Source organism: Lonchura striata, chromosome 26 (assembly GCF_046129695.1).
Source record: "Lonchura striata isolate bLonStr1 chromosome 26, bLonStr1.mat, whole genome shotgun sequence".
In the NCBI taxonomy this organism is placed as follows: Eukaryota; Metazoa; Chordata; class Aves; order Passeriformes; family Estrildidae; genus Lonchura; species Lonchura striata.
The window spans coordinates 4,465,952-4,491,819 of record NC_134628.1 but is presented as its reverse complement, the minus strand read 5'-3'; the positions used below and the strand labels follow the sequence as shown (position 1 = coordinate 4,491,819).

General features: G+C 49.6%; 1 protein-coding gene across 3 annotated transcripts in view; it reads left to right on the top strand.

Annotated features, from left to right (window-relative positions):
- GRIK3 (glutamate ionotropic receptor kainate type subunit 3) overlaps positions 1–25,868 on the top strand; it is a 121,693-nt gene that overhangs the window by 58,516 nt on the left and 37,309 nt on the right. For 2 of the 3 annotated variants that reach the window (XM_021554851.3, XM_021554853.3), the window contains exons 2-7: positions 12,493–12,669; positions 13,481–13,738; positions 15,016–15,197; positions 19,389–19,442; positions 23,617–23,790; positions 25,534–25,677. In XM_021554851.3, coding sequence (XP_021410526.1) covers positions 12,493–12,669; positions 13,481–13,738; positions 15,016–15,197; positions 19,389–19,442; positions 23,617–23,790; positions 25,534–25,677 — 989 coding nt within the window. Of the gene's footprint in view, positions 1–12,492; positions 12,670–13,480; positions 13,739–15,015; positions 15,198–19,388; positions 19,443–23,616; positions 23,791–25,533; positions 25,678–25,868 lie in introns of those variants that run through there. The other variant, XM_021554852.2, reaches the window with a different exon arrangement.

The following is a 25,868-nucleotide window of genomic DNA, read 5'->3' as shown; positions in this document are numbered from 1 at the left end:
TTTTTGCAGCTCCCACTCACCAGTATCCCTTTTTCTCAAGCTTCTTCAAACCACTTTTCCATTGAATTCATGCTACTCCCAGTTTACAGCTCCCAGTTTACACCATTACAAAGGAGATACTGACACACCTAAAATGTAAGAAATTGCAGAAAAAAAATCTATTCCAGAAAAAAAAAAGAAGATTCACTTCAATCAGTAGATCCATTAACCCTTCTAGAGACCTGCCTGCTCCCTGGAGCAGTATGCTCATTGGTGCTAACGAGGCATGAGTTATTGCTCATGTTTATGATAGGTTGATGTATCCCATTAATTAGCTCTGCATGAATCAATGGAAGCCACTGAACACATAATCCTTGGTAATTCATAACACTGGAGCAGAGGAAACACTGTCCTCAGCATTAAATAAACAGTCATGATGATGATGAATCTCAGAATTCCACAAAACATCAGAGCTCTGGGGTTGGTGTGAGCAGTTCCAGGGTCAGGTCAGTGCTGAGCTGCCAGTGGCACAGTGACATCCTCTGTCACGAGTGACAAAGGGCTTTGTGAAGCACTGCACAGTGACTAACACTCAGTTTTAACCAGATTTGGATCTCTTAATAAAGCCTTCCTCTTCTACCTCCTCTAGAATCGGAATGCTTTCCCAATTCCCCCTGTTCTGGTCTACCAACTAATAATTTACCCATTTTAATTTGTGATTCATTGTGTTTAGTCATAATAATGAATATTCAGCTTCATTAGCAGATGCTTGGTTCAGTTCCTACTGAGACACTCAGCTCTGCCAGCGTGGCAGCTGGACCATTGGCAGCGGATCCCTCTGGGAGTGAGATCACTGGCAGGGGATTTTTTGGCAGTGGGGTCACTGATAGTGGATCCCTCTGGGAGTGGGGTCACTGGCAGGGGATCTTTTTGGCAGTGGGTACCTCTGGAAGTGGGGTCACCAGCAGTGGATCCCTCTGGCAGTGGGATCACCAGCAGTGGATCCTTTTGGCAGTGGGTCACTGGCAGTAAATTCCTCTGGGAGTGGGGTCATGGATAGTGGATTCCTCTGGCACTGGGACCATTGGCAGTGGATACTTTTGGCAGTGGGATCATTGGCATGGGATCCCTGTGTCAGCAGGATCTCACTTTGAGCAATGGCCCCCAGTTCTGTAGGGACACAGTTCCCATGGCACTGATGTGGCGCCTGTGGCACTGACACTGTGCCTGTGAGCACTGATGTGGTGCTTGTGGCACTGACACTGCTCATGGCACTGATGCTGTGCCTGTGGCACTGATCCTGTGCCTGTGGCACTGACACTGTGTCCGTGGCACTGACACTGTGTCTGTGGCACTGGTGCTGTGTCCGTGGCACTGACACTGTGCCCATGGCACTGACGCTGTGTCCGTGGCACTGACACTGTGTCTGTGGCACTGGTGCTGTGTCCGTGGCACTGACACTGTGCCCATGGCACTGACGCTGTGCCCATGGCACTGACACTGTGTCTGTGGCACTGACGCTGTGTCCGTGGCACTGACACTGTGTCCGTGGCACTGACACTGTGCCCATGGCACTGACGCTGTGCCTGTGAGCACTGATGTGGTGCTTGTGGCACTGACACTGCTCATGGCACTGATCCTGTGCCTGTGGCACTGACACTGTGTCCGTGGCACTGACACTGTGTCCATGGCACTGACACTGTGTCTGTGTCACTGATGCTGTGTCCATGGCACTGACACTGTGTCCGTGGCACTGACACTGTGCCCACGGCACTGACACTGTGTCTGTGGCACTGACACTGTGCCCATGGCACTGACGCTGTGTCCGTGGCACTGACAGTGCTGCTGTCACTTGGTGCCCGTCTCCTGTCTGGGCAGGGTGCCCACAGCAGGTCCTGCCCTCCCCAGGGCTCCGCAGGGGCAGCTGGAGCCCCGGCTGGTGTTTGGGTGCAGTTCCCTCCCATGGCACGATCCAAAGCCCTTTTCCCAGGAGAAAAGCTCAGCACAGACAGGACCAGAAGCCCATTCTGCTGTGAGCACCCAGCTCTGCAAGGGCATGTGCCAAGCCCTGCCCCTGGGCAGAGAGGCAGGAGCAGGATAAACCTGTGGCAGCAGCTCTGTGGGCACAGAGAGAGGCACAGACTTCCCAGGCATTGTCCTGGGGAAGGCTGTGAGAAGACCAGAGGAAAGAATGAGAAAAAATTCTTATCTCCACTTGTTGCATCAGCTGTTGTGCACATGTGGAATGTGCCGTGGGGATTTGGGTACCAAAGGGTGATTTCTTAATTGGACACTGGATGGAGTTGGGATGGATTCACCAATTAGGTCAAAGCTGGATCAGACTGGCTGGAAAGGTTACTGAGCTTCTTAATGAGTATAGGATAATACATCTTATTTTTATTATAGCTTTTTTATATATAAAAATTAAAATATATTATATTTTTATAGATATATTGCTTCATTATATCCTCTATACTATAGTTGATATAATAAAGCAATTGATCAGCCTTCTGCAATCATGGAGTCAATGCTGATTATTCCCCAGCTGGGGGCCTGTGGTGACATAAACCCACGGCCAGGGCAGGCTGGGAGCAGGCAGGGCACCCACCACGATGCCAGGGACCCCTGGGCACCCTCCCCAAGCCCAGGACAGCGACGTGCTCAGGCCACAGAACAGCACAGCCCCACGGGCAGCTGCTCCTCTGTGAGACAGAACAGGTCTTTAAAAGCTGGTTTTGATCATTTGGGGAATGTGGAATTCCTCTGGAGCCGTGCTGCCGGGCAGGTCCAGCACGTCCCTTCGCATCCCCTGTTCTGTGTGTGGCTGTTTGTAAACCAACAGAACAGATGACAGGAAAATAATGAAAGCATTTTTCAGAGCAGAGCCTTTTGTCACTCCCTTTTTTATTTTTTTTTCTTTCATTCCCTGGAATAAAGTGCTGCTTTTAAGCCAGCCAGTCTTTCAGCTGTAATTACCCTGGGCATTCAGAATTGAAAATTAAGAAATGGGGGGAAGTGTTAAAACAAAGGGAGGTAAAATAACCATTCATAAAATATATTAAAAATTGTAGGTTTCAAAAATGCCCTCCCCAGGCAGACCTTTCCCACCATAAAAGATTTCAGTCAAGACAGATTGGGGAGGAATTTGAAAAAAATTGTAAGCTTTTATTCTCACAGGTCCCAGTGTGGGCCCCTGAGCTGCCCCCACCTCCCATGCCCAGCAAGTGCCACATCCTGGCAAAGCCTGGTTTTTCCCTCTGCTTAACAACACTAAAACATTAAAATAGGAATAGGAAAAGGCAACATTGGTCTCTGAATCTCCCAATTACACCTTTGGCTGCCCCAAGCACCAGCAGCAGGGGCAGGTCAGTCCTGCAGAGCTCCACACTCCCTCTGCATCCCACACTTCCTGGAGACCTGTTGAAATCTATTACAGACCTTTGATCTCTTCCTACAAAAAGGATTTTCTGAGGAGAGGAGAGGGGATTAAGCAGAAACAATTTTCCCAGGGCACTCTATGGGGTTTTTTTCCCCTTTCTCTGCTTTCTTTTAAATAGAAGATGCCAACAGCAAAGATCCTCACAAGGTTTTGGGACTGTCAGCTCCTGAATGGAATCCATTCCATCAGTCAAATTTAGCATCTATCAGGAGCAAACACTCAGCATGTGGCAAAAAAATCTTGTAAAATGGAACTGTTAAATATTTAGGGCAGATGACAAACAATGTGTCATAATATTTGCAGAACTGCATTTGCCATTCAATGCCTTGTCTCAGTCAAGGCCCCAATTTTTGGAAGCCTCAATGCAAGAGTGAGAAACAAGTTGACTGTTGCTGTTTGGCTACACTGTGAATGGAAAACAGGATTTAATGTAGATTTCTTAAGTCTAATATATGCTACATACCAGGTGGATATTAACATTTATTAGCTGTGTGTTAGCAATGAATATTGGAGAAGAGTTTAATTAACATGCAATAATTGGCATTTTAATTTAGCTTGGCAGGTCTGCATGTGGCCAATGGGGTCTCCCAGTGCAGAACTCAAAATTTGCAAAATCCAGTTTACCTGGAATGACAATTTTTTCCCCTAAAAGAAGCGGGTTTGGTTTCCTGTATTCAGTTTACAGTGAATTTTCACGAATTCACTGAACATTCTCCTGCCCAGTGGAAGCCCTGCTCCCCAAATTGGGAGAGTGTGTCCAGGGGGACACGGGGCCAACCCTCAACTCTCCAGCACACAGTAAAGAGAAATCCAGAGTATTTTATCACCCTGCAGGCTTTGTTGGAAGCCTGCTCAGCCCTGGCATGACGTGGGATTTATGTTTCAGTGTGGCCTCACTCCCTGCTCTGTACCTCACCCCGATGGACACCCCAGACCCCTCCACAGGGCAATAAAACCCCACAGAAAATTCACTTCCAGCCATGCCACCCCAACCCTGTATTACACATCTACAATAATCTGAAGCTTTCAACCCCCTTTTCCCCCCCCATATATTACAGCACAACACGTGCTCTCAGCTCAAAGCACTGCCATAAAAGTGACATTTCAGTGTGCCTGATTTATCCAGCCCATTGGTGATTCCCAGGACACATCTGCTGAGTTTAGGCTGTTTCAGTGAGGTTTTGGGGAGGGGGGCAGGGATGGGCATGGGAGGACTGGTGGCACAGTCCAGTCCAGCTGCCCCTCCCAGGCAGTGGGGTGGCAGAGAGCGGAGGCTGGAATTGACACCATGGTTTAATTCTGGGCAGCTCACACACCAATCTGAACTGGTAAATAATCCCAGATACCTGGTGAGGTGTCCCACAGTGGGAAAGAGACAAGCACAAGTAGCTCAAAGCTGCCAGATCTTCCTTTTGCAGAGAAATAATGACTTAGAGCCCATGGGAGCCTTTCCCAGCCAGTGTCGAGGGCAATGGTGGGACTGGGTGTCACTGGGAGATCAGCCCCTAGGGGAGTTCTCAGGCTGCAACTCCACTTTGGGAGATTTGCATTTCCTGTGAGTTGAATATTGGGTAAATTAAAAGTTTCGTGGCATTTTCCTTGCCTTTATCTTGATGGGAATCTGTTCCTCTGAGATTACGATGCTGCTTTCTTTCTTTTTTTTTTTTTTTCCTCAATTAATTGAGCCTGCTTAAAAAAAAAATAATTTAAAAAGCCCATTTCATTTTAATCATGTGTTATGCAAATTAGAAATTTAAATATCATTAAGGAATCTGTTGCTAACTTAATTTATTTCTGCTGTAGCACCACTGACGGCTTTTGATCTCAGATTAGCGCTTTGATCCGCTCCCTTGGTCGGGGTTACGCTCCGCCGCTGCGGTAAACGCTCCTCCTCAGATGTCAAACGTGCAACACCAGAACAGCTTGTTCAAAGCATGGCAGAGGAAACGCTGCCAATTAGGCCAAACGAGGAGGGTTTGCAATGAGGAGAAGTTTGTTTCCAGGAGCCACAGCCTGTTCTGGTTTTTCTGTTGTGTCCTGGCCGTGCCCCAGCCCGTGGGGACCAGCAGCGCCCAGCCGAGGATGCAACAGGTCATCCCTAGGAGCAGTGACAAACCTTTCCAGACCTTCCCTATCTACTGTTCATTAAAAACACAACCTGCCATGTTCCATTAATTCCTCATTTAGTGTGAGTAAAGTGCTGATACATACGTTTTAGCTCCAGCGGTTTTAATCAGTTAATTTAACCAGAAGCATTAATAATGTATTGCTTTGCCACTTGACTGCTCATCTGTTAAGCAGCTTATACATAGAAGAATGTCACCCCCTGTGACATGAAGTGCCTAATTCAGAGCAAATGAAATAGGATTTTGCATATTCAATACAAAAATGAGAAAAGAAGGAGACACCATCTCCTGGGAATGGATCAACCTGCTGTGATGGGATTTCTGTCCTGGCAGGCGGGAAATCCCTCCTTGTGGGACACACTCACATTTTGCATATCTGATTTTCTGGCTGAATTCATTTTCCTGGCATTACTCAGCAAGTACCTGGCTCTGCCTCCTGCTGTGGAGTCAGAGGCACTGGGAATGCATCTCTGTCCATCAGCTCCTCCCAGGGACACCCCCAGAGTGACCAGAGTGGAGGGCTGTGGCAGGGAGGTGACAGCAGGACTGCTGCCTCTCATGTTTGGCTGCATGATGCAGGGTCACAGCAGCTGATATAAAAACATTCCTGGTCACATTTAAGGGTGTTTGGGGACAGCAAGCTCCTGGCCACTGTGGGGATCGGCCATCCCGTTGTGCCTGTCTCTCCTCTGAGCTCACGGGGGATTTAAGCTCCATGTCCTGCCTCTTCCCGAGGATATCTGGCAGCAAATCCAGTCAGGTGTGCCAGGGAGCTCAGGAACACCCAGACCCAAGCTCAGCCTCTACTTGGCTCCATTTCTCCATAGGGTATCGTGGACACAGGGAAAACTCCTGGGTGGGCAGGTACATCACGGGCTTCATCAGCCCCATGAAACTGGGGTCCTCAGCAAAAGCAGCTGGAAATGCCTTGGACCTGAGAGCTGGGGAAGCTGCCAGGGTGGGAGCAGCTCAGGGACAGGCTGGTGCCTTTTTAATTTACACAAGAGAGACGCACGGCGAAGGCAGGCAGCGCGCGAGCGTAAGCGACCCAGACACACCGGCTCTGAGGTCAATCCTCTCCCCGTGTTCCAGGCACATCCTGCTCCTGGGTTTTTAGCAATCAGCATCCAGAGCGAGGAGCTCCCGTGGGTAGGGCCAGCTCAGCCCCAAGCCGCCAAGCCCTGCGCAGGGGCTCTCTGGCGTGATGCGTGCTGATGAAGCCTGAAATTGCTTTGGATCCGTGGCTGTGCTGCATCACATTAAGCAGTGCCACGCTGAAGTGACAGGGCCAGTGCATGATCAGCAGCAGTTGAAGGGGACAGGGACTCGGATCCTGCCGCTCTGTCAAAACCCAGAACCCACTGACAGAGCACGGGAATTATTTTCAGCTCCTTCCCAGAAGGTTTGTTTCAATCCATTTGCAAGTTGTGCTCGCTGCCTTGGCGTGGAGCAGCTCCGTGGTCCTGCTGCAGGGCACAGCCCGGGATGCTGCCCCTGACACATGGGCTGGGGCAGGGATCCACTGCACCTCTCTGGCTGCAAGGGCTTCCCAGGAGTCGTAAGGGTTCTGGAAGGGTGGGAGCCCTGATGCTGTTGAGGCAGGGTAGGAATGAGATTACTCCACTCAGAAGGCAAGAGTAAAACTGATTTATTTCAAAATACATCACTCTTTATACAGAGCTTCGTGCAGACCAACTCTATTAGTCCTGAAGTGAAAACAACTCACCCCACTGGTGCACAGTGCATGATGCACAGTGGTAGAACTTAACTATAAACAATGTGAACAACAAGAGAGACAAAAACCCTTATTTACATTTTTTCCAACAGATTCCCAGGCTTCTGCCTGGTTAGAAACTCTCAGTTTCTCTCTTTGACTGAATCTGAGATCGACAAGGCCCCAGTGCTCCTGGCACTGCTTTCCTCACTCATCAGTTTATAGGGTGGGGTTGTTTCTGTTTAGGGACCAGCTGGAATCAACACCAGACCTGGGGGCTCTGCTCTGTGCCAGGCTGAGCACAGGACCAGCTCCTTGGAGCTCACTATGGAGCATTTCACTGTAGCAGCTCCTTGGGGGAAGGTGTAAGGAGAGATTTCATGTGAATAAATCTGTCATTGCTTTCCTTTTTTTATTTTGCTGATATTTATTGCCTTCTGGATTTCCCTGCTCTCTTTGCATCCTTGTTATTGCACCTGAGACTGCCACAGTCCCCCAGGATGGGCAGGCTCTGGGAGCTGAAGTCCCATTCCCAGCCACAGCCTCGTGCTCCAGGGAACTTTCTTTCACTTCCCAGCAGTGTTATCTCATTTCTCTGTATAATGCTGCTGTATAAACAGCAGCTCTCCGGGGACCTGGGCCGTGACAGTGAGATTCTCCCCCCTGGATTTGTCAGCCAAGCAGCAGTGTCAGGTTCTCCAAGCCTTTCCTGGGAGGCAGCTCTGTGAGGAAGACTCTCTATAGATTCTCCATTCTCTGCCTCGGGGACCTGGAGCAGCATCCTGCAGGAAAAGGCACTAAATTCTGTGTACCTGTCCTCATCGGCCCATTTGCTAATACTAGTCCCAAACCAGAGTGATTTGTCCTCAGCAGAGGGCAAATCCCATGCCTCAGAAGGCAACAGCAAATCATTTTATAACCTCAGAGAAGAAAAAAAAAACACAAAAAAAACACAGCTCTGGGCATGGAAGGGATGTGAGAGGGAACAGGAGCTCCTGTGTCCCTGAGGAGCTCCTCTGGCTCCATCCTCGCTAAGAGCTGCCTCAAACCAGGTATTTCTTCCCGGATGTCACATGGAAAGAGGCTGTCAGAGCTGTCTAAATGTGTGAACAACACTGTCAGCGGGGGAGAGAAAAGTGTTATCAGAAATAGTTTGTTCTTCAAAGCTAAATAACTCCGTCATTTATAAGGAGTAGAAGATAAGTGATCGCACCACACGCTGAGGGCTGCTGGAATTTTCTTTCTGAGAATGAAAGCTGTTTGTTTTGGTAAAGAGCAAAAGAGGGGAGAAATAAAATCCTAAAATACTTTGACTTTCTTTACTTAGCTCTTGTCAAAGATAAAAATAACTGTGCTGGCACTGAGCCCATGCAGCCATGTCCCGGGATCACTGGAGCAGTGGAAGAGGCTTCCCAGCACATTGTCCAGGCATATTGACCATTTCCAAGGTTTTCCAGCACCATCCCTGGGGACTGAAGAATGCAGTGCAGTTTTGCTGGATGCAGACAGACCTGGGCCTGCTCTGAGTGCCATCAATGGGATTTTAGGTGTTCTGTGGGATCCAGGTTTTACCCTGAAGAAAGGCTCAAGTTCTGCTGCTCCAACTGAGAGCTTCTGTGGTTTTCAGCCAAACTTCCCCTTCTGCCTGCCCAGCCCCACTACTGCTCCTCTGGTCTAGACCCAAAGGGAGTGTCAGGCATTTGCTCTGGGACCTCATTTCAGATTTTGAAAACTCCTCACCTTAGCAGCGATGGCGAGGTCATCAAATAAAATAACATAAAACAGTCAGACATGAAGCTGATTGTAATTAGTGTGTTTTCCCATACGCTGGCTGACATTCTCCAGAGAGCAATTAGTCTGCTTTAAGAGTAAAAGACAACTGAATAATTATTTAACCTGCCTGGGATTGATTTTAAAATCCAAGAAGTCAGATATAATAATGGATGACTTAATCAAAAAATATGTAAAATAAGTGATAAGGGTTGGAAGTCTTTGTCAACAGCTTGTGTGAGGCATCTCCTACAAAGCTGACTCCCCGTCCCAGATCCCACTGCACCAAAGGCCCCCCAAACATGGCATAAAAAGAAGGTTTCTGGGGAAAAATACCTATGCAAGCAAAGTCAACCTGAATTGATAAACTCCAGTGTTTGTTGGAGAGTACCTGGTGCTGCAGTGGGGAGTCCTCGGGCTCTATTGACTGGTCAAGGAACAGAACACATAAATCAGGCAGCAAATCCTCTCACAAACCTCAGGAGGATGTCACAAAGCATGACAGAACTTGTCACTGCCATCTTTTACCTCTCTGCCAAGCCATGGGAGGGGAAGGAAGAAGGAATGAGAAGCTGAGACCTGCACAGACAGGAGAGTGGGAAAGGCCACGAGCACCACAGAGCATCCAGTGATCTCCAAGACGTGGCAACTAGCTTCCAAAATAGGGCAGAGGTTTATTGAGGGGCAGCAACACTAATGGAGCTTCAGTTCTACTCTCTCAGGTGGGATTTGTCGATATGTGGTGTATAAAAGTGGAGACTTTTGTTGGGAGCTTTTCACACCCACTGACTCTCATCTCTGCGAGTGAAGCCGGGTGAGGTTTCTGCCCAAGGCCCATGTGGGATCATTGGCAGTGCAGCTGTCCAGCCCTCAGCAGCAGATTGCCCAGCCCTGCTCCTTCATCTCTCCTGCTGAGGCTTGCAGGGGACCCCTGGGGACCCCCAGCCCGGGGGGGCTGATGTCACATCCCTCGTGCTCTCAACACGAGCTGAGCATCTCCATTTTGCTCAAATGGAAGAGCTGCAACAATTATTTTCATAATTAGCTGGCTTTGCAAATTAATGCCAGTTATGCTGTGTAATCATGATGAAGATTATGCATTAATCAGCTGTTTCAAGCCAGTTATTAGGCTCTTTAAATAATGATGGGAATGAACGTCTCTGAAGGAGCGGCGCGCAGCCAAGAGGGATGTGTGAATCCAGCGGGGTGTGCCCTGCACAGATCTGACATCAGGTACTCCCAGTCTCCCCAGTTTCTGAGCAAACACCATGCTGGGGCATGCTGTGGCTGCCCTCTGCACCTCAGGGAGGTTCCCAGTGTCCCAGAGTATTCCTGGTGTGTTCCCAGCAATGGGAATACACAGAAACACATCCCTGCTGCCCGCCAGCTCTCTCACAGCCTGGCCCTGAGCTCAAGGTACTGGGTGACTGCACAGAAAATTCTTTCCTGACAAAAAGCCTATTATATCCAGCTGGATGTCTGGGACAGGAATTTATTTAGGATCAAACCCCAGTAATCCACATTCCCAGCCCTTCGGTATTCTCTCATAATAAGACATGCTCCAACGCAACTTTGAAAGTGCTGGGCTGGGACAAAGCCTAATGCCAGCTAGTGGATAATCAATGTAACATTTACCAGTTATCACTTCAGGACGATGCTAGAAAATAAAAAATCCCTGGCTAAACAGTCTGGACAGTGAAGCTTTGAACAGAGAGATGGGGTGAATGTCACACTCACTTTAGTTTTGTTTATTGTGTGTGATTTAATATTGCAGATGAACTTTCTTCTGCCCTAAGAAACTTAAATTGAGCTGCCAGCATATGCAAATTTTGATGTGGATGAATAATTTTCTCTCCACCAGTCAAAACCCAAATGTTTTGGCATAATCCAGTGAGAATGAGGCACGTGGACAATTCTGCTACACTCCTGCCTACGCTGCTCAGCATTCTGGATTGAAAACCTGCCCATGAGTGACTGGCTGAAAATCACGTGAGACTGAAAAGACACTCCAGAATGAGCATTCAGCCTCTTTTTTCTTTATTCTTCTGCCTATTACCAAAATTAGCACTCAGTTCAGTGGGTTTTTTTTGAGCAGAGACATGCAGGAAACAGCTCAAACCTTTTTCACGTCTATGAATGTAAATTCATTCCCACACTCCTTCACAACTGGGGACATGGATGCACAAAACTGCAGAGGAGGAGGAGGAAAGGGACTTGTCACGATAAAGGCGAGTAGAAAGTCAGAGGCTTTTTGGAAGTCCTTCTGCTTCCTTGCTGAGAACATCTCCTGTGCTTCACCCAGTCCGTGGCCACATTCCCCAGAGGACACCCAGAGCATGGCCACCAGCGAAGCTGTCAGCTTGGCTCTGGCCAGACTGGAACTCCTGGCTGACACCAAACTGCCACAAAACTATAGAAAATGTGCTCTGGCTGCTGGAGGAAGATTCATGGCATTGCCTGAAAGCCAGCAGGGCTGAGCAGACATCTGTTGTCTACAAGAAAACATTTGAGGAGTATCTTAAATTGAAGAGGAAGGTTTTTCCTTCTGCTAATGAACCCTGAGACCATCTGTTACCAATTGTACTTGCTTGTTTCGCTCATCCATTAATTATTTTGGTTTACTTTTGAATAAGATGGAGCAAGGTCTGTGTCTTTCTGTGGCTCTGTGAGGGGCTCAGGGTGGCTCCTGCATGTTGAAGACAAGGACACATCATTACATAAGCCATGCCTGCACCAAGTCACTCCAATTAGAGTGGCTGTCAGTGGGAACTGAGGACAAGACTCACGCACAGAGCCAAGAAACCCAGCGATGCTGTGACATGAGCTTGTTGCCCTTGGGGAGGTGTAATGGCATTAACAACTTTTGAACATAGGAAAGCTGCATCTGAGATGTGCATTACTGAGCAGAGGAGCTGGAGGGTAGGCAAATCCAGAAGTGTCTGCTGGTCTGAATTGAAAACTTGGATAACTAAACATGAGGAACAATAAAAAAAAGGAGAAGGGGACTGAAAATGGCACTGAAAATAGTCAGCAGCAGCACTGCCCTGCCTGTCTCTCATGCAAAGACAGGATGGGTGATGAGGCAGGAGGATTTCGAGAGGAGGGCAGTGCCAGTTTTGTACCCAGTAACTCCTCCAGAGCACAGACCATGGGCAATAAGCCTGTCCACTTCCCATGGTCTGGTCCTAAAGTTTTATGGGAAGCCACTTATCTGACTCATAAAAATATTCCAAGACTTTAAACCACCTGTTACTGCCCCACAGAGCTGCCACCCTGAACATTCTTATAGACCACAATATAAGAAAAACCCAAGTTTTCACGTCTTCATTTCAGTGCAGGACAGGTCCTCAAGCAAACCCAGCTCCACCTGCAAACATTCCAAGAGTTTTCTCATCCTTGCTGCTTAAATTTGGGAAACAAGCTGTGGCTCAAAGGTGGATTTTTTTTTTTTTTTTGTCTTGCAGGAGGAATCTTTGAGTACGCAGATGGCCCCAACACGCAGGTGATGAGTGCCGAGGAACAAGCCTTCCGATTCTCCGCCAACATCATTAACAGGAACAGAACTCTGCTGCCCAACACAACCCTCACCTATGACATCCAGAGGATACACTTCCACGACAGCTTTGAAGCAACTAAGAAAGGTAAGAGCAGAGCAAACTTCTGAGCAGCTTTGTGGCCATTTATTCAGCATAAGAAAGATCTGATTTCCAGACCAGCAGCTTGTTCCGTCCTGCTCTCACCAGTGATCTGGATGAGAGCTCCTGCTGGAGCTGACCTTCTAGAGGCATTTTAACAACTACCTTTTTTCCCTCTGAAACCTCAGAAAACTCCTTTCAGGGTTTGCTCTAATCCTGAGCAAAGGTCTGGAGGCCGTGCCTGTGTTTGTGTCGCTGCATCCCTGGCAGTGTTCACATCCATCGTGTGGATGTTCTGTTCTCTTAATAACAGTCACTTTTGATTACTGGATAACAGCAGCACACTTGAATTGCTGAAGGGGAGGGACTGCACAGCAAAGGCTGCGAGCTGGTGACCTGAGGGCTCGTGCTGTTTGATTCTGGCTGGGGAGAAAGGAAACCTGCTGCCTGAGCTGGCAGCTATCGGAGGGACATCAGCAGGAGGGAGCTATCTGCTCCAGCCAGCCCAGTGACCCCCTGTCCCTTTTCAGATGGTTTTGTAGAGGACGCTCCCTCAGAGGAGCTTGGAACTCCTCTGTGCCTCTACTCAGTCCCTTTTCAGATGGTTTTGTGAAGGATGCTCCCTCAGAGGACCTTGGCAATACTCTGTGCCTCTACCCACTGGTCTATACCCACCTGGCATAAATCCTCCTCTCTCACTGTGCCCAATCACTGCTGAAATTACCCAATATCAGTGCCCACAAGTGTCTGGTTGTCCCATGGTTGTCCCATGCTTATCCCCCCAGGCTTTGCTAACATTTCTCCCTTCCCCCTCCAGCCTGTGACCAGCTGGCTCTGGGGGTCGTTGCAATATTTGGACCTTCCCAAGGCTCCTGCACCAACGCTGTCCAGTCTATCTGCAACGCCCTGGAAGTCCCCCACATACAGCTGCGATGGAAGCATCACCCTTTGGATAACAAGGACACTTTCTATGTCAACCTGTATCCTGACTATGCTTCCCTGAGCCACGCCATCCTGGACCTGGTGCAGTACCTGAAATGGAGGTCAGCCACCGTGGTGTACGACGACAGCACAGGTGGGTGAAGGAGGGGCTCAGAGGAGGAATCCTGGAGATTTTCTGTCCTGGGTGTCTTTGGGAGCTTTTCCAATGAACCCTCTAGAGAACCAAATGATGCCCCGTGCAGTGATGGGTTCCCAGACCGTGCTGTGGGAGGTCCTGGGAGCTTTCTAAGCATTTCATTCACAAAGCTCTCAGCAAGTGGGGCCATGAGCTGGCACTGGGTCATGGGGGGGTTCATTGACATGGGGTGACCATCTCAGCCTGGTTCTTTTGGCACTGTGGTGCCCCTCTGCAACAGAAAAACCCCTGTACAGCTGCCATGAAGGGAGCAGTTCCCAGCTGAAACCAAAAGCAGTTCTCATAAGTTTTTTTGTTTTCTAGATACTTCTGTAACACAGAGCTGGCAAAGTTCTTCATGTAAGAAAAGCTGTTGATGGTTAAACAAAGCAAAGCACTGCACAGCTCTAGATATAGACCCCCTCCAAAAAACAAAAGCCACATTGGATAGCCTGTCCAACCTAATTTCACTAAACCAAATGGTTTCTTTAGGGGAGGGCTGATGAGAACACAGTTTGACATTCCTGTTTTGCAAATGTGGGTCACAGTATGTTCCCTTCGTGGCATATTCTAATGTGTTTCTTCTGTGCAGAGAGACACGCTTCTCTCTTCCCCCTTGCAATAGGCATCTGCTGAAATTCTCCTCGCAACATCAGATTCCAACAATTCCTGCTCAGCTGCATCCACCATGGCTCTTTGCCTTGTGCAGGAAACAGAAATGGATTCTGAGGGTAGTAGGAAGTTACGAGTTGTGATTAAGTGACCGTTACGATCTACGCGACTCATAAATCCAAGTGTATATTCATTTTTCCTTTGGCTGCTGTGCACAGTAAATATGCAGATTTTAATTTGTTGTGCAGCTGATTATCACATCCTGTCCTTTCTCAAGGGCACATCTGCTTAAGAAAATTTTTTTGTGATCCCAGAGGTGTCTGAGGTTAGGACCAACCTGCTGTTCTCCCAGTGCAGGGAGCCCATCCAGCTCTGCTGGCTGCAGTGGTGGCAGGGAACAACCAGGAAAAGCCATTCTGTCCAAGAACAGCTCCTCCAGTTAATGGTTGAGGTGTGGCTTTGATCCCTTTGGCAGTGGCCATTTGAAGGAGGGATGGATGGAGGGAAGGAGGGAGGGAGGTCCTGGTTTCATTCTGCAGAGAGCAGGGGAGGCACTGAGCCGCCGTGCCCATGGGGAGGGCAGCCCTGTAACGCTGTGGGTTTGTCTCTGTGTGACTTTGAAGGCCTGATACGGCTGCAGGAGCTCATCATGGCCCCGTCCCGCTACAACATCCGCCTGAAGATCCGCCAGCTCCCGCTGGACACCGACGACGCCCGGCCGCTGCTCAAGGAGATGAAGCGGGGCCGGGAATTCCGCATCATCTTCGACTGCAGCCACCTGATGGCAGCTCAGATCCTCAAGCAGGTGAGCAGGGGCCAGCAGGAAAGCAAAGTGGCTGCCAGGCAGCCCACGGGTGGGTGGCTGTGATGAAGAGTGGCCCTGCCCTGAGGTGCAGCTTTTCTTTGGGTCGCAATCCACAACCACACTAAAAGGTACAGCTTGTCCATCTTTCAAGGACGCTGCTGGATTTCTACAGAAAATGGCATTTTCACTGAAAAGCTGGAAGTACCAAAAAGTGGCTGCGGGTGAGAACAAACAAACGTTACAGAAGGAGAAGGGAATGCTGGTGAATGCAGCGCCAAGCCCAGGCTGGTGCTGGATAATTCTGTGGCTCTGCAGCTGCCCAGCCCCAGCCTTCTTCCCTCTTCTCACTTTTCCCTTCATTCAAGCTGCCTCTCCCAGCCAGGAGGGACTGTATCCTCTGTCCCTTCCCCAGCAGTGTCTGCAATTCTTGGACTTTAAGCCAGATGTCAGTGATTTTCCATTCATTTGGTCTCCCTCCTTTCTTCCTCCACTGGAATTCTTACTGCTCACCCCAGCTCCTCATTCCCGAGTGCCTTTGGGTTTCAGGCTCAATATGAGGCAGAGGAAAAGGCTCTCACAGACATGCTAAAAACCAGCTGGTGGAAGTGTTGCTCCTATCAGCCCAGCACAACACCACCACACAGATTAAATAAATCCCTGAAGGGATGAGGAAGCAAGCACAAGGCAAGAGCCTTCTCCTGCAGTCTGCCTGATGCAAAATGAAGGGAAGTACTCAGAGAACCTGGAAAGCCTGGGAGGGATTATTATGGGAAGCAATAGAAGGTGCTCATTGTCTCCTGCCAGTTATTTTCCTGTGCTGGTTGTGTTTGGTGCTGCTCACTTATTATGCAGTTTATTATAGTTTATTGTGCCATCTGCTCAGCTCATCACCGCTGGTGCAGAGTGAGGAAGATGGAGGAGAGGGGGGACTAGGGGAGACAAGTCTCTAAGTCCTTCTGGCTGGGTCTGTGTGTGTGTGTCAGAGTTTTGTCAGGACCTGAAGCCATGGATTTCAGCTTAGCAGTAAAAGACGGGGTATTTTTACTCAGGGAAATCCTGATGTATTTTCAGAGTCTGGGAAGCTGCACAAACCCAAACCACAGCCTGACTGCTCTCTGCATGCCTGGCCACTCTGGTGTGTAACATCAGGCAAGTTCAGAGCAGTGCACCACGACCTGCAGGTCACCCACATCTGCTGAAGACTAGGAGGTCCAGAAACCTCATATTTACCTCACTCTTCTACCTGTAGCAAGAAATGCATGCCTAGAGGTGCCACTTTCATTTGTGAAACAGCTCTTTTCCACTGAAAGTACAAGCTAGGCAAAGCCATCTCCTGGAGGAGGGGAGTCTGCTTCCTTCGCAGCAGCAGAAAAACAATGCACAGAACAAATAAAGGGCTGCAAAAAAAAACCCCAAAACCCCAGGGAGGAAGGCCCAGCATTTTGTTTATTCCAGAATCAGTAATATTCATATTTTATTGCTATTATGTGCCTTTTGTAACATTTTGGCCGCTACAGCAGTCAGCTCTGCAGACATGCAGATAGACTGAGTCCTTGGAGTCTCTTGGCCCTGCTGTCACCCCCATGGATGGCAACAAGGTTCTCACAAGACTTATGCTAAAATTTCCACTGCTTGACATTGAATTTCACTGCACATCCTCAGAAAACACAGGAGGTTTGAGCACCTAGAGCCTGTGCTGGCTGAGCAGCTCTGACTGAGCAGTGCCAGCGTGCCAGTCGGGATCTTGCTCCCCAGAGATTCAAGGTCTCATGCTCCCACAGCACAGCACTGATCATGTGGGCAGTTTTTTTAAGATGGAGTAGTAAAAAAAGCCAAGGATTAGTAATCCATGAGTAACACCACATGAGCCAGAACAACTGTACAGATGACTGTCACCTACTGCTTCCCCCTGGGTCCCTTGGAGTGACCAGACATCAAACCATCCATTATTTTGCCCTCTTGGAAAACAAATCATTGTAGAAACCTATCAGAGAGTGATTCCTGCTTGTGAGGCTTTCCCATTCTAACCCAGATTCTCCGGCCTTCCTCAGTTTTGGTCCCTTGTTGTCACTCCAGGTGTCCCCAGGCTGTCCCGAGCAGTCGCTGTGCTCCGCAGGGCACAGCTGTGCCTGTCAGCTCTGACAGAGCTCCTGCTCTCATCCCAGCCACTGCCTGTGGCTTATCCACCAGGATGATCATTTATTCATTTCCCCACAAACCCAGATGTATCCTGCCCCAGGCTGCCAGTGCTGGGAAGCTGGAGCTTCCTGCTGACAGCAGGTCTGGGCTCCTCAGCTATGCCCAGAATGATCCAGCTGTAGAACATAAACTGGGATCTCATTATTTGTCCAGATTGGCACCCATCACTAGCTGATGCTTCCCATATTGAGGTGCCATTGTCTCCTTCAGCTCTTTGAACCAGGGTGTGCAGGAGGGAGAGAGCTACACTGCAGCCCCTGGACCCACTGACCCTGCAGGGACTGGGGGACAGGATGGTGAATGGCAGCAGGGACAGCCCCAGACTTTCTAAAAGCTACTTCCAGAGCAGGAAACCTGGGGTGAAATCACACTTTAGAGTCACAATATCTAGGCTTGCAATCCAGATCCTTTCATTTTCCCTTGTTTTTTTGACATCTCACTTCTTTTCAGACTGTCACGTCCTCCCTCAGAGGTAAATTCTGCCCTAGTAATTTTAGCAAAAAACTAAGGAAAGCAAACATTTCCTGGGGGGACTCGAAGTCACTTTCCCATCAGTGGGGATTTTAAAGTGCTCTTGCATGTGTTTTCTCCAGAAAACATGCTCACACAGTCAGCATCCCAGCCAAACCCACAGGAATCTTCCTGCCACCAGCCACCAGCTTCAAGGTGACCTTTCTCATAGACTGCAATGTGCTCCCCCCATGTTGTGAAGGGTCTGGACATGGTCATCCAGCCAAGGCCCCTTCAGCGCGTACTTGTCCTCTGAAAGAGCTTCCAGGACAGCCTGTTCTCTCCAGTGGTCAGTTATGCAAATCCCAGCAATCTGCAGGAGCCATCCTGCATGTAGGGGCTGGCAGGGAATCTCAAGCTGTGCTGGCCAAGAACCCTCAGGACCCTGATCCCAAAAAGCTGAGGGACAGGGGATGTTCCCATTCCCCATCCTTGTGCCTGCACCTTCACTGACCCACTTCTAAACCAGGATCTGACTGTTGTGCTCAGGAAGGAGGGACTGAGGCAGGAGCTCCATCTACTCGCTGCACAGATGGAATTGAAGGGGGGATGCAGAGCCCCAGAATTAAAATCAAAACTCTTTCAGCTGGTGTGGCAGGCACATTTTTCTCTCTTTCAAGATTTTTCATAGAGGAGCACAGAGGAAAGAAAGAAAAAACAATTTCTATTTCTGCTCCTTGTTTTTCCCATGTGGAATGTGTTTGGAGAATTGTTTATCTGGGGTGATTGTTTGGTTGGATTCTGGTGAGGATTGTTTGAGCCTGGTGGCCAATCCAACCCACTGGGGTTGGACTCTTAGCAGAGAGTCAGGAGTTGTGAGTTGGTTAGATATGGTAGCTAGAAAAAGTAGGTTTGTAGTTTTAGTATCTCCTTTAAATAGTATATTAATGTATTGTAGTATAGGTATAATAAAGAAATAATTCAACCTTCTGAACTGGAGTCAGACATCAGCATTTCTTCCTACCAGGTTCACCTGCATTTACAACGAGCTGGCTTCTTAGCCACTGCACAGATGTGTGACTATAAGAACTATAAGAACAGGTTATTTATGGTCAATCTGCACAGGTTTCTGTGAGGTTGCTCATGGTTTGGTATTGGAGAAGGAAAGGTGACCCCCTTACCCACAGCTGTGCCAAGGGAACCTGTGGCCCTGGAGGATCCTGCACCCATGAGCAAAGTGCCACAGTGCCCTGGCACACCCAGGGACACCCAGTGTCACCCAGAAATGCCACCAGCCCTCGTGGGAGCTGGACATTGAGGTTTGCCTTGGTTTCAGAAGGGTTTAAGGACCACAGCTCTGCTCAGCTCAGCACATGAGACTCTTGCCGATGAGCCTGGCTTAACTGCTCCATCCTGAATCCAAACTTGGCGTTTCTGGGTCTCTCCTGCCACATTTACCTACAAGCTCTGAGTTTTATGTTGCATGGCTGGTGTTATGTCCTTGTATCCCTTTACTAACCCTTTTTCCCTACTCTCCTTAAGGCTATGGCAATGGGGATGATGACAGAATATTACCACTTCATCTTCACCACTCTGGTAAAGTATCTGGCTGTGCACACACTGATGGGGGGTGGGATGTGAGGGAGGGTGGGAGGGATGGGTATCTGGTCCTGGTGTGCACTGCACTGCTGTGGGGTGGGAAATGTAAGGGAAGGGGAGAGCTGGGACCCTGCCAGGAGGAGAGGGCAGGGCTGGGCTTGGCTGCAGGTCAGGTCAGACCCCAGTGACCTGGCTCTAACTCCTCTTCTCTGCAGCACTGCCTGGGAGTTGTCAGCTCCTCCTTCCCCTGCCCTTGGACAGTCCCTCTTTTGGAGTGCACAGATGTGGCTTCTGGTTTTATTTCCCCTCCCAGTCATTTTGATTTCAGGGTAGCTCCCCATGCAGTGGCAATGAGCACAGGGAGAGTGCAAGGCTGCAGGATTTGGTGGGACCCTGGTTCAGCAGGAGCTGGGGATGAGCACCCAGGAGCCCTCTGGAGCCAGAAGCAGCCCTGCTGTAGTCCAAGCTTCAGCCCTGCAGGTTTATTTTGCAGGAGGGGAGCTCAGCCTGACATTAACTCCCCTCTGTTAAACACGGGCCAGTCCTCTCTGACTCTGGGAGGCATTTGGCTTTCCTGGCAGGGTCACTTTTGTCGGCATTTAAGATGCTATTGTCTAGTCTACTGTTGAATTTTGTACTGTGATTTTGAAAATCCAATTTATCTTTTTGCCTTTAGGAAAGAAACAGACTAAACTAACCCTTAAAAACTACAAAATTTATTTTTTCAAATGCAAAAGACATTTTAATTACCCCTGCTGCCATTATCTATTCCAGGCAGCTTTAAGCATTTCCCAGATAACCTCCTATTAATCAGCCCCAGCTGAGCCTGGAGTACATTTCATGTGTAGGTACAGCCTGGAGGTGGGAAAAGAGGAATTATAATAAATTAATAGATAAGCAATCACAATTAATGCCACTTTCCTGAAATAACAGTTATATCATGGGAAAGATATTTTAATCTGTCATTCCTTAAGGCAATGTTTTCCTAGCTTGCAATGCCTGTGCTTCAGCTTCCCCAGTACGAGACCCATGGGGTGCTAATGAATTAGTCTATTATGTTATACTGAATGTTTCTAAAAGGTCCCCAGTCAATACTGAGCACAGTGTATCAACACTTGGCATGAAATGCTTCAACATTTTGCTAGGCAGCACGACTACAGTTCACTGACTTCAGCATGAAGAGCCCCATCAGCCTTTTCCACCACAGGAGGAGGAGCAGGAGGAGGATCTCTGATGAGCACTGGTCTCTGTCACATCCAAATGTAAAATCCACAGATTTTACATCAAAAGCCCTGCAGGGAACACCCCAGGTCTCCACCCTTGTGGGGTGTCTCAGCAGTTTGTAAAATGGGGCTTTGCAGCCACAGATCCCAGGGCAGAGCTGTGGGGACACCTGGGTTGTCCTTCCTGGACCACCTTTACAGCTTCCCACTGAAGATTTGGGATCACTGAGGATCAGCCCTCAGCACTGCTGCCACCACTCAGCAGCCAAACTGGGCAAACTGGGGAAGGGGGAGAGCATCACAGGAACACTGAGAGCAAAATTAAGGGTGGAGGGGAGAATTAATCTGCAGCACAGAAAATAACGAGTGAAAGGGAATGTAGATGAGGTGGAAAATAGAACCAGATGTTTCAATTTGTGGCTGTGCAGGAGCAGAAAATCCAGAAGAAACTGATCTGATGATTCCCATCCACACCTCCCCACGTCCTGACACTCAGCTGGTATTCTGAATTATCCTCTGATTCCAGGAGGTGATAAATCAGGCTGCAGCTGAGATTTAAAGTGGAACCAAAGGGGGACCTGATGGGAGGTTGGTTTCTATAGGAACTCGGTGAAAGGAAGGGTCGGTGGGGAGCAACAGAGCAGGGACAGCACCCAAAATACCAGTGGGATCTGAGAGGTGGCCAGGGCTGGTGGTTTGACAGATGGGCAACAGAGACCATGGGGTCTGGAGCTCAGGGATCTGATTTGTCACACCCGGTCGCATTCTGAGGGGGAAATTATTAGCTTTTGCAACCAAAAATTATTTCCTCACAACAATTTCTGGAATGCAAACTGAAGTGTCTGATTAAAAATGAATCTTGAAAAAACAGACCCATTCCAGCAGGTCAGGCACAGAACTGCTGTGCCCCCTCTCAGCCAGACATGAGCACCTGTCTGAGGTCAAACCACTGCATTTGCCCTTAGCTCCCTTAAGTCATTTAAAAGTCAACATTGTGGCCTGTTCTTCACAGTGCCCTTTAACAGAACGTGCAGGTTTGCACTTGCAATTTTTCAGGGTTAAAAAACAGCCCAAAAACCCAACTGCCATTGTAGGGTGATTAATGATTTGGTCCCTGCTGCACCTGCAGGTTTGAGCACTGCATCCATCAGCCGTGAGGCCTGGGGCTGCAGAGGTCAGGGCCAGGCTTACAGAAAAGATGAAACCCCCGAAGCTTATTAAAGCAAAACAGCCATAAGAACCCTCACTCCCCCATGCAGAATGGTGTCTCAGTTGCTGGCAAGTGCTGCTGCTGCTCTGCTTTGCTTAGGGCAGCACATGTGGGACTTTGCCCTGCGGGCAGATGGGTGCTGCAGCTCGGTGGCCCCACAGCGTAGCTGTGTCCCACCAGCACAGCTCCAGCACACAGCTCAGAACAGCCCCAGCAAAGCCCCATCACACAGCTCTGAACAGCTCCATCATACAGTTCAGAACAGCCCCAGCACACAGAATAGCCCCAGCACAGTCCCATCACACAGCTCAGAACAGCCCCATCACACAGCTCAGGATAGCCCCAGCACACACAATAGCCCCAGCACAGCCCAGAACAGGCCCAGCAAAGCCCCATCACACAGCTCTGAACAGCTCCATCATACAGTTCAGAACAGCCCCAGCACACAGAATAGCCCCAGCACAGCCCCATCACACAGCTCAGGATAGCCCCAGCACAAACAATAGCCCCAACACAGCCCAGAACAGTCCCAGCACACAGAATAGCCCCAGCACACAGAATAACCCCAGCACAGCCCAGAACAGTCCCAGCACACAGCCCAGAACAGCCCCAGCACACAGAATAGCCCAGGCACAGCCCAGAACAGTCCCAGCACACAGCCCAGAACAGCCCCAGCACAGCCACAGCACCTCCTCCTGTATTGAAGCTGTTTTTGGGGAGCCCTTGTGAGAGCAGTGAATATCACATATTCACCCCCACGCTCCATTGCAGACATGTGGCATTGCCTTTCTGCCTCCCCACATTTAAACTGCCATGAAACCCTTGCAGAAATTGTTCAGGATAAACGCTGATGAAATATGTCCTGTCCAACAAATGGCTCACCCCTGACTGCCATCTCACCACACTCCCTCACCCCCCCGCGGGTGAGCTGCTTGGCTTTGGGGAGCAGACCAGCTGCCACATGATCCTGATGTGCTGTCTAACCCCAAACTCGTTCCTGAGCAATGAAGCTGGCATTCAGACACGTGGAGAGCCAAGAGCTGCCCACAGCAGTGCTCTCCCAGTGCCCCCCAGTAGCCCCAGTGCCCCTCGCTGCCTGCCAAGCGATGCTCGCAGGCTGGCAGCCAGCAGAGCTGAGCACTGCCTGGCCCTGCTTTCACATCGTATAAAGGGCACCCTCATTCATCTGCAGACAGTGTAGGCTGGTTGGAATGTCAAGAAATGCGTCTTAGTTCCTCTTTGATAGTCTGCAAATGGGTGTTTTGCATTCAGAGTGACTCCGTCACTCACAGCACCCTGTGGGCCTCAGCACTGCCAGCAAATCCTCCATGGAAAGGCCCATGGGAGCTCCAGACACAGAAACTCTGCCTTGTTCCCCCGCCCTGGATCTCAAGTCTCTTTTTTCAGGGTCACAGGCAGTGCTTCTGTTTTTCTCCCCACAATCCACTCTCTTTCATGCTCAGACCAAGTTCTTTGGCTCTTTGGTAGGAGTTCCCTTCTGCTGCGTGTGGGGGAACCTGCACATACGGCACCCAGATTCCACCAACACCTCCAGCCTCTGCAGGCAGCTCCTGACGGCAGCAGGCAGCACAATCCTCTGAATTCCCGAGGGATCTGTGCTCCCTCCCACCTTCTGTGGGCTCTGCTGTCTCGCTCCAAACACAGACGCGAGCCGACGCAGAAAACTCAAACAAAACAAAGCTAAGCAAAATGTTTAAACCGGTTTCTCTCTTTTAAGGATCTTTATGCATTAGACCTAGAACCATATCGCTACTCTGGGGTGAACCTGACCGGCTTCCGGATCCTCAACGTGGAGAACCCACACGTGTCCTCCATCATCGAGAAGTGGTCCATGGAGAGGCTGCAGTCGGCGCCCAAGGCAGAGCTGGGGCTTCTGGATGGTGTGATGATGGTACGGGCAGTTCAAAGAGGGCACAGGGGTCTGGGAAGCAGGGCAGGGTGGCAAGGAAGGCAGGAACAGTCATTAAGGCCTAAATGTTACTTTTATTAGTTTTTGTGCAAGTAACTACCCATCCCAGGTATCAGCCCTGAGGTGCTTTCTTGCATTCTTTAACAACTGTCCCTCAAAATCTGGGGTGAAGCCCACACCCCACTGCTGTGGTAAGGCTCCTGCTCAGGCCCAGCTGCCAACAGATGGCCACCAGACAAGGCAGGTAGCCAGGACCTGTCCCAAAGGGCTCCAGCTGTCCCCAAGAGCAGAGGGACAGGATCCCAGGGCTGGGAGCACAGCACACAGCCAGGCTGGACCAGGCTCTTTGCTGAGATTGAGGCACGGGGAAAGCACCAAAGCCAGAGATGGACTTAGCTGCAGTTTGATGACTCCTTTTAGGGTCTGATGGCAGCTCTGCTCTGCTGAGTTACTGCTCGGAAGGTACAGCACCTGCTCGCCCATCTGTCTTCCCTGCCAGGCTGTCTCCGACCCCAAACTGCTGACTGGCTCCCTCCTTCCCTCTCCCTTTAGATCTGCCAGAACCAAAGTGGCAAAACCTCCCCGACTTTCACCTTGAAATGGCTCCTCAGATCCCTCCTGTTGTGTTTGTTGTTAGGGGAGGGGCTCCCCCTCTCCTGCCTCTCCCCAGGCTGCCCTCTGTGCCTGCAGCAGAGCTCAGTCCCAGCGCTGCCTCTCCTCCCAGCCCCTCTTTGCTCTCTCAGAGGGATCCAGCCTTTGGTTCCTGTTTGCCAGCTGTCTATCCACTGGGGCCCTGGACTCAGCTGGGCATTACAGTCTATAATTCACCATGAAATTGCATGGACATATCCTTGCCCCCCTTTCCTCCAACCCCAAACTCACCAACCTGTCCCTGCTGTGGTCCATACCCGCCCACGGATGCAGGTGGGGCTCCTGCTCTTCATGCTTGGTTGCTGAGGGAAGGGAAGGTCACAGGGATGGCTGCCAAGGCTGGGGGATTTTCTCCATGGCTACGTCCTGTGAGATGTTTGCTCAGTTATTTGCTGTGTTATTTTGTTTTATTGTGGTTTATTACGCTGCTGCTACACTCACATCTGTTTCGTGGCTCCATGAAGCCAGCCAATAATGTATTTTCACCAGGAGGTCTTACCACATCAGAGTGAAAAATAAATCCAATTCTCTTGATCAGTGTTTGGATGTAAGATGGGGCATCTCAAATTGAATCTAAAATCATCGCATTATACGGGAGGAAAAAATTTCTCCTAGTTCAGATCACTGAAATACTAGAATATGTTACAAAGCCATGAGGTCCTGATTTTGGTGACAGCTTATGTCATTTTTAGAAAACTGTGTGCCCACAAAACATCTCTGTTTCTTAATTTCCCATGTATAAAATAGTGTGGAGAATATGTTCCTTTTTTTTTACACTCAGACAAAACAGACTCAATAAGAAAACTCTGTTACTACCTTCCACATTTAGAAGTCCTTGCCTCCCTCTTTGACACCACAGCAGGAAATGTGCAAGAACAGTCGCTCACAGACAAACGACACTTCCAGAACCGCCGATTTTAGACAAAACCCCGAGCTTTCAGTCTAAACAACCAAGGAACCATCAGGGAACGCAGACAGAGGAAAAACCCTGGGGCTGGCGGGGGTAACTCCGAGCGGGTCCCACCTTTTCCTGCGAGTCCCCAGGGCCACCAACGCTGTCCCCGTTCCCTTTAGACAGACGCTGCCCTGCTGTACGACGCGGTGCACGTGGTGTCCGTGTGCTACCAGCGCGCGCCGCAGATGACCGTCAACTCCCTGCAGTGCCACCGCCACAAGGCCTGGCGGTTCGGAGGCCGCTTCATGAACTTCATAAAAGAGGTAAAAACGTGGTTTTGTTGGAATATGAACAATCCTCGGGAGGAGCAGGTTCCCCGGGGTAGGTGGTGGAGGTTTGGCAGGTGCGGGGATAGAAAACTCCCTGTCCCGGGAGCTGTGCAGCCCCTCGGTGCTCCCACTGATGTCTCAGGATTTCAGCTTTTCTATTTTTCATGTATTTGTAATCCTGCAGT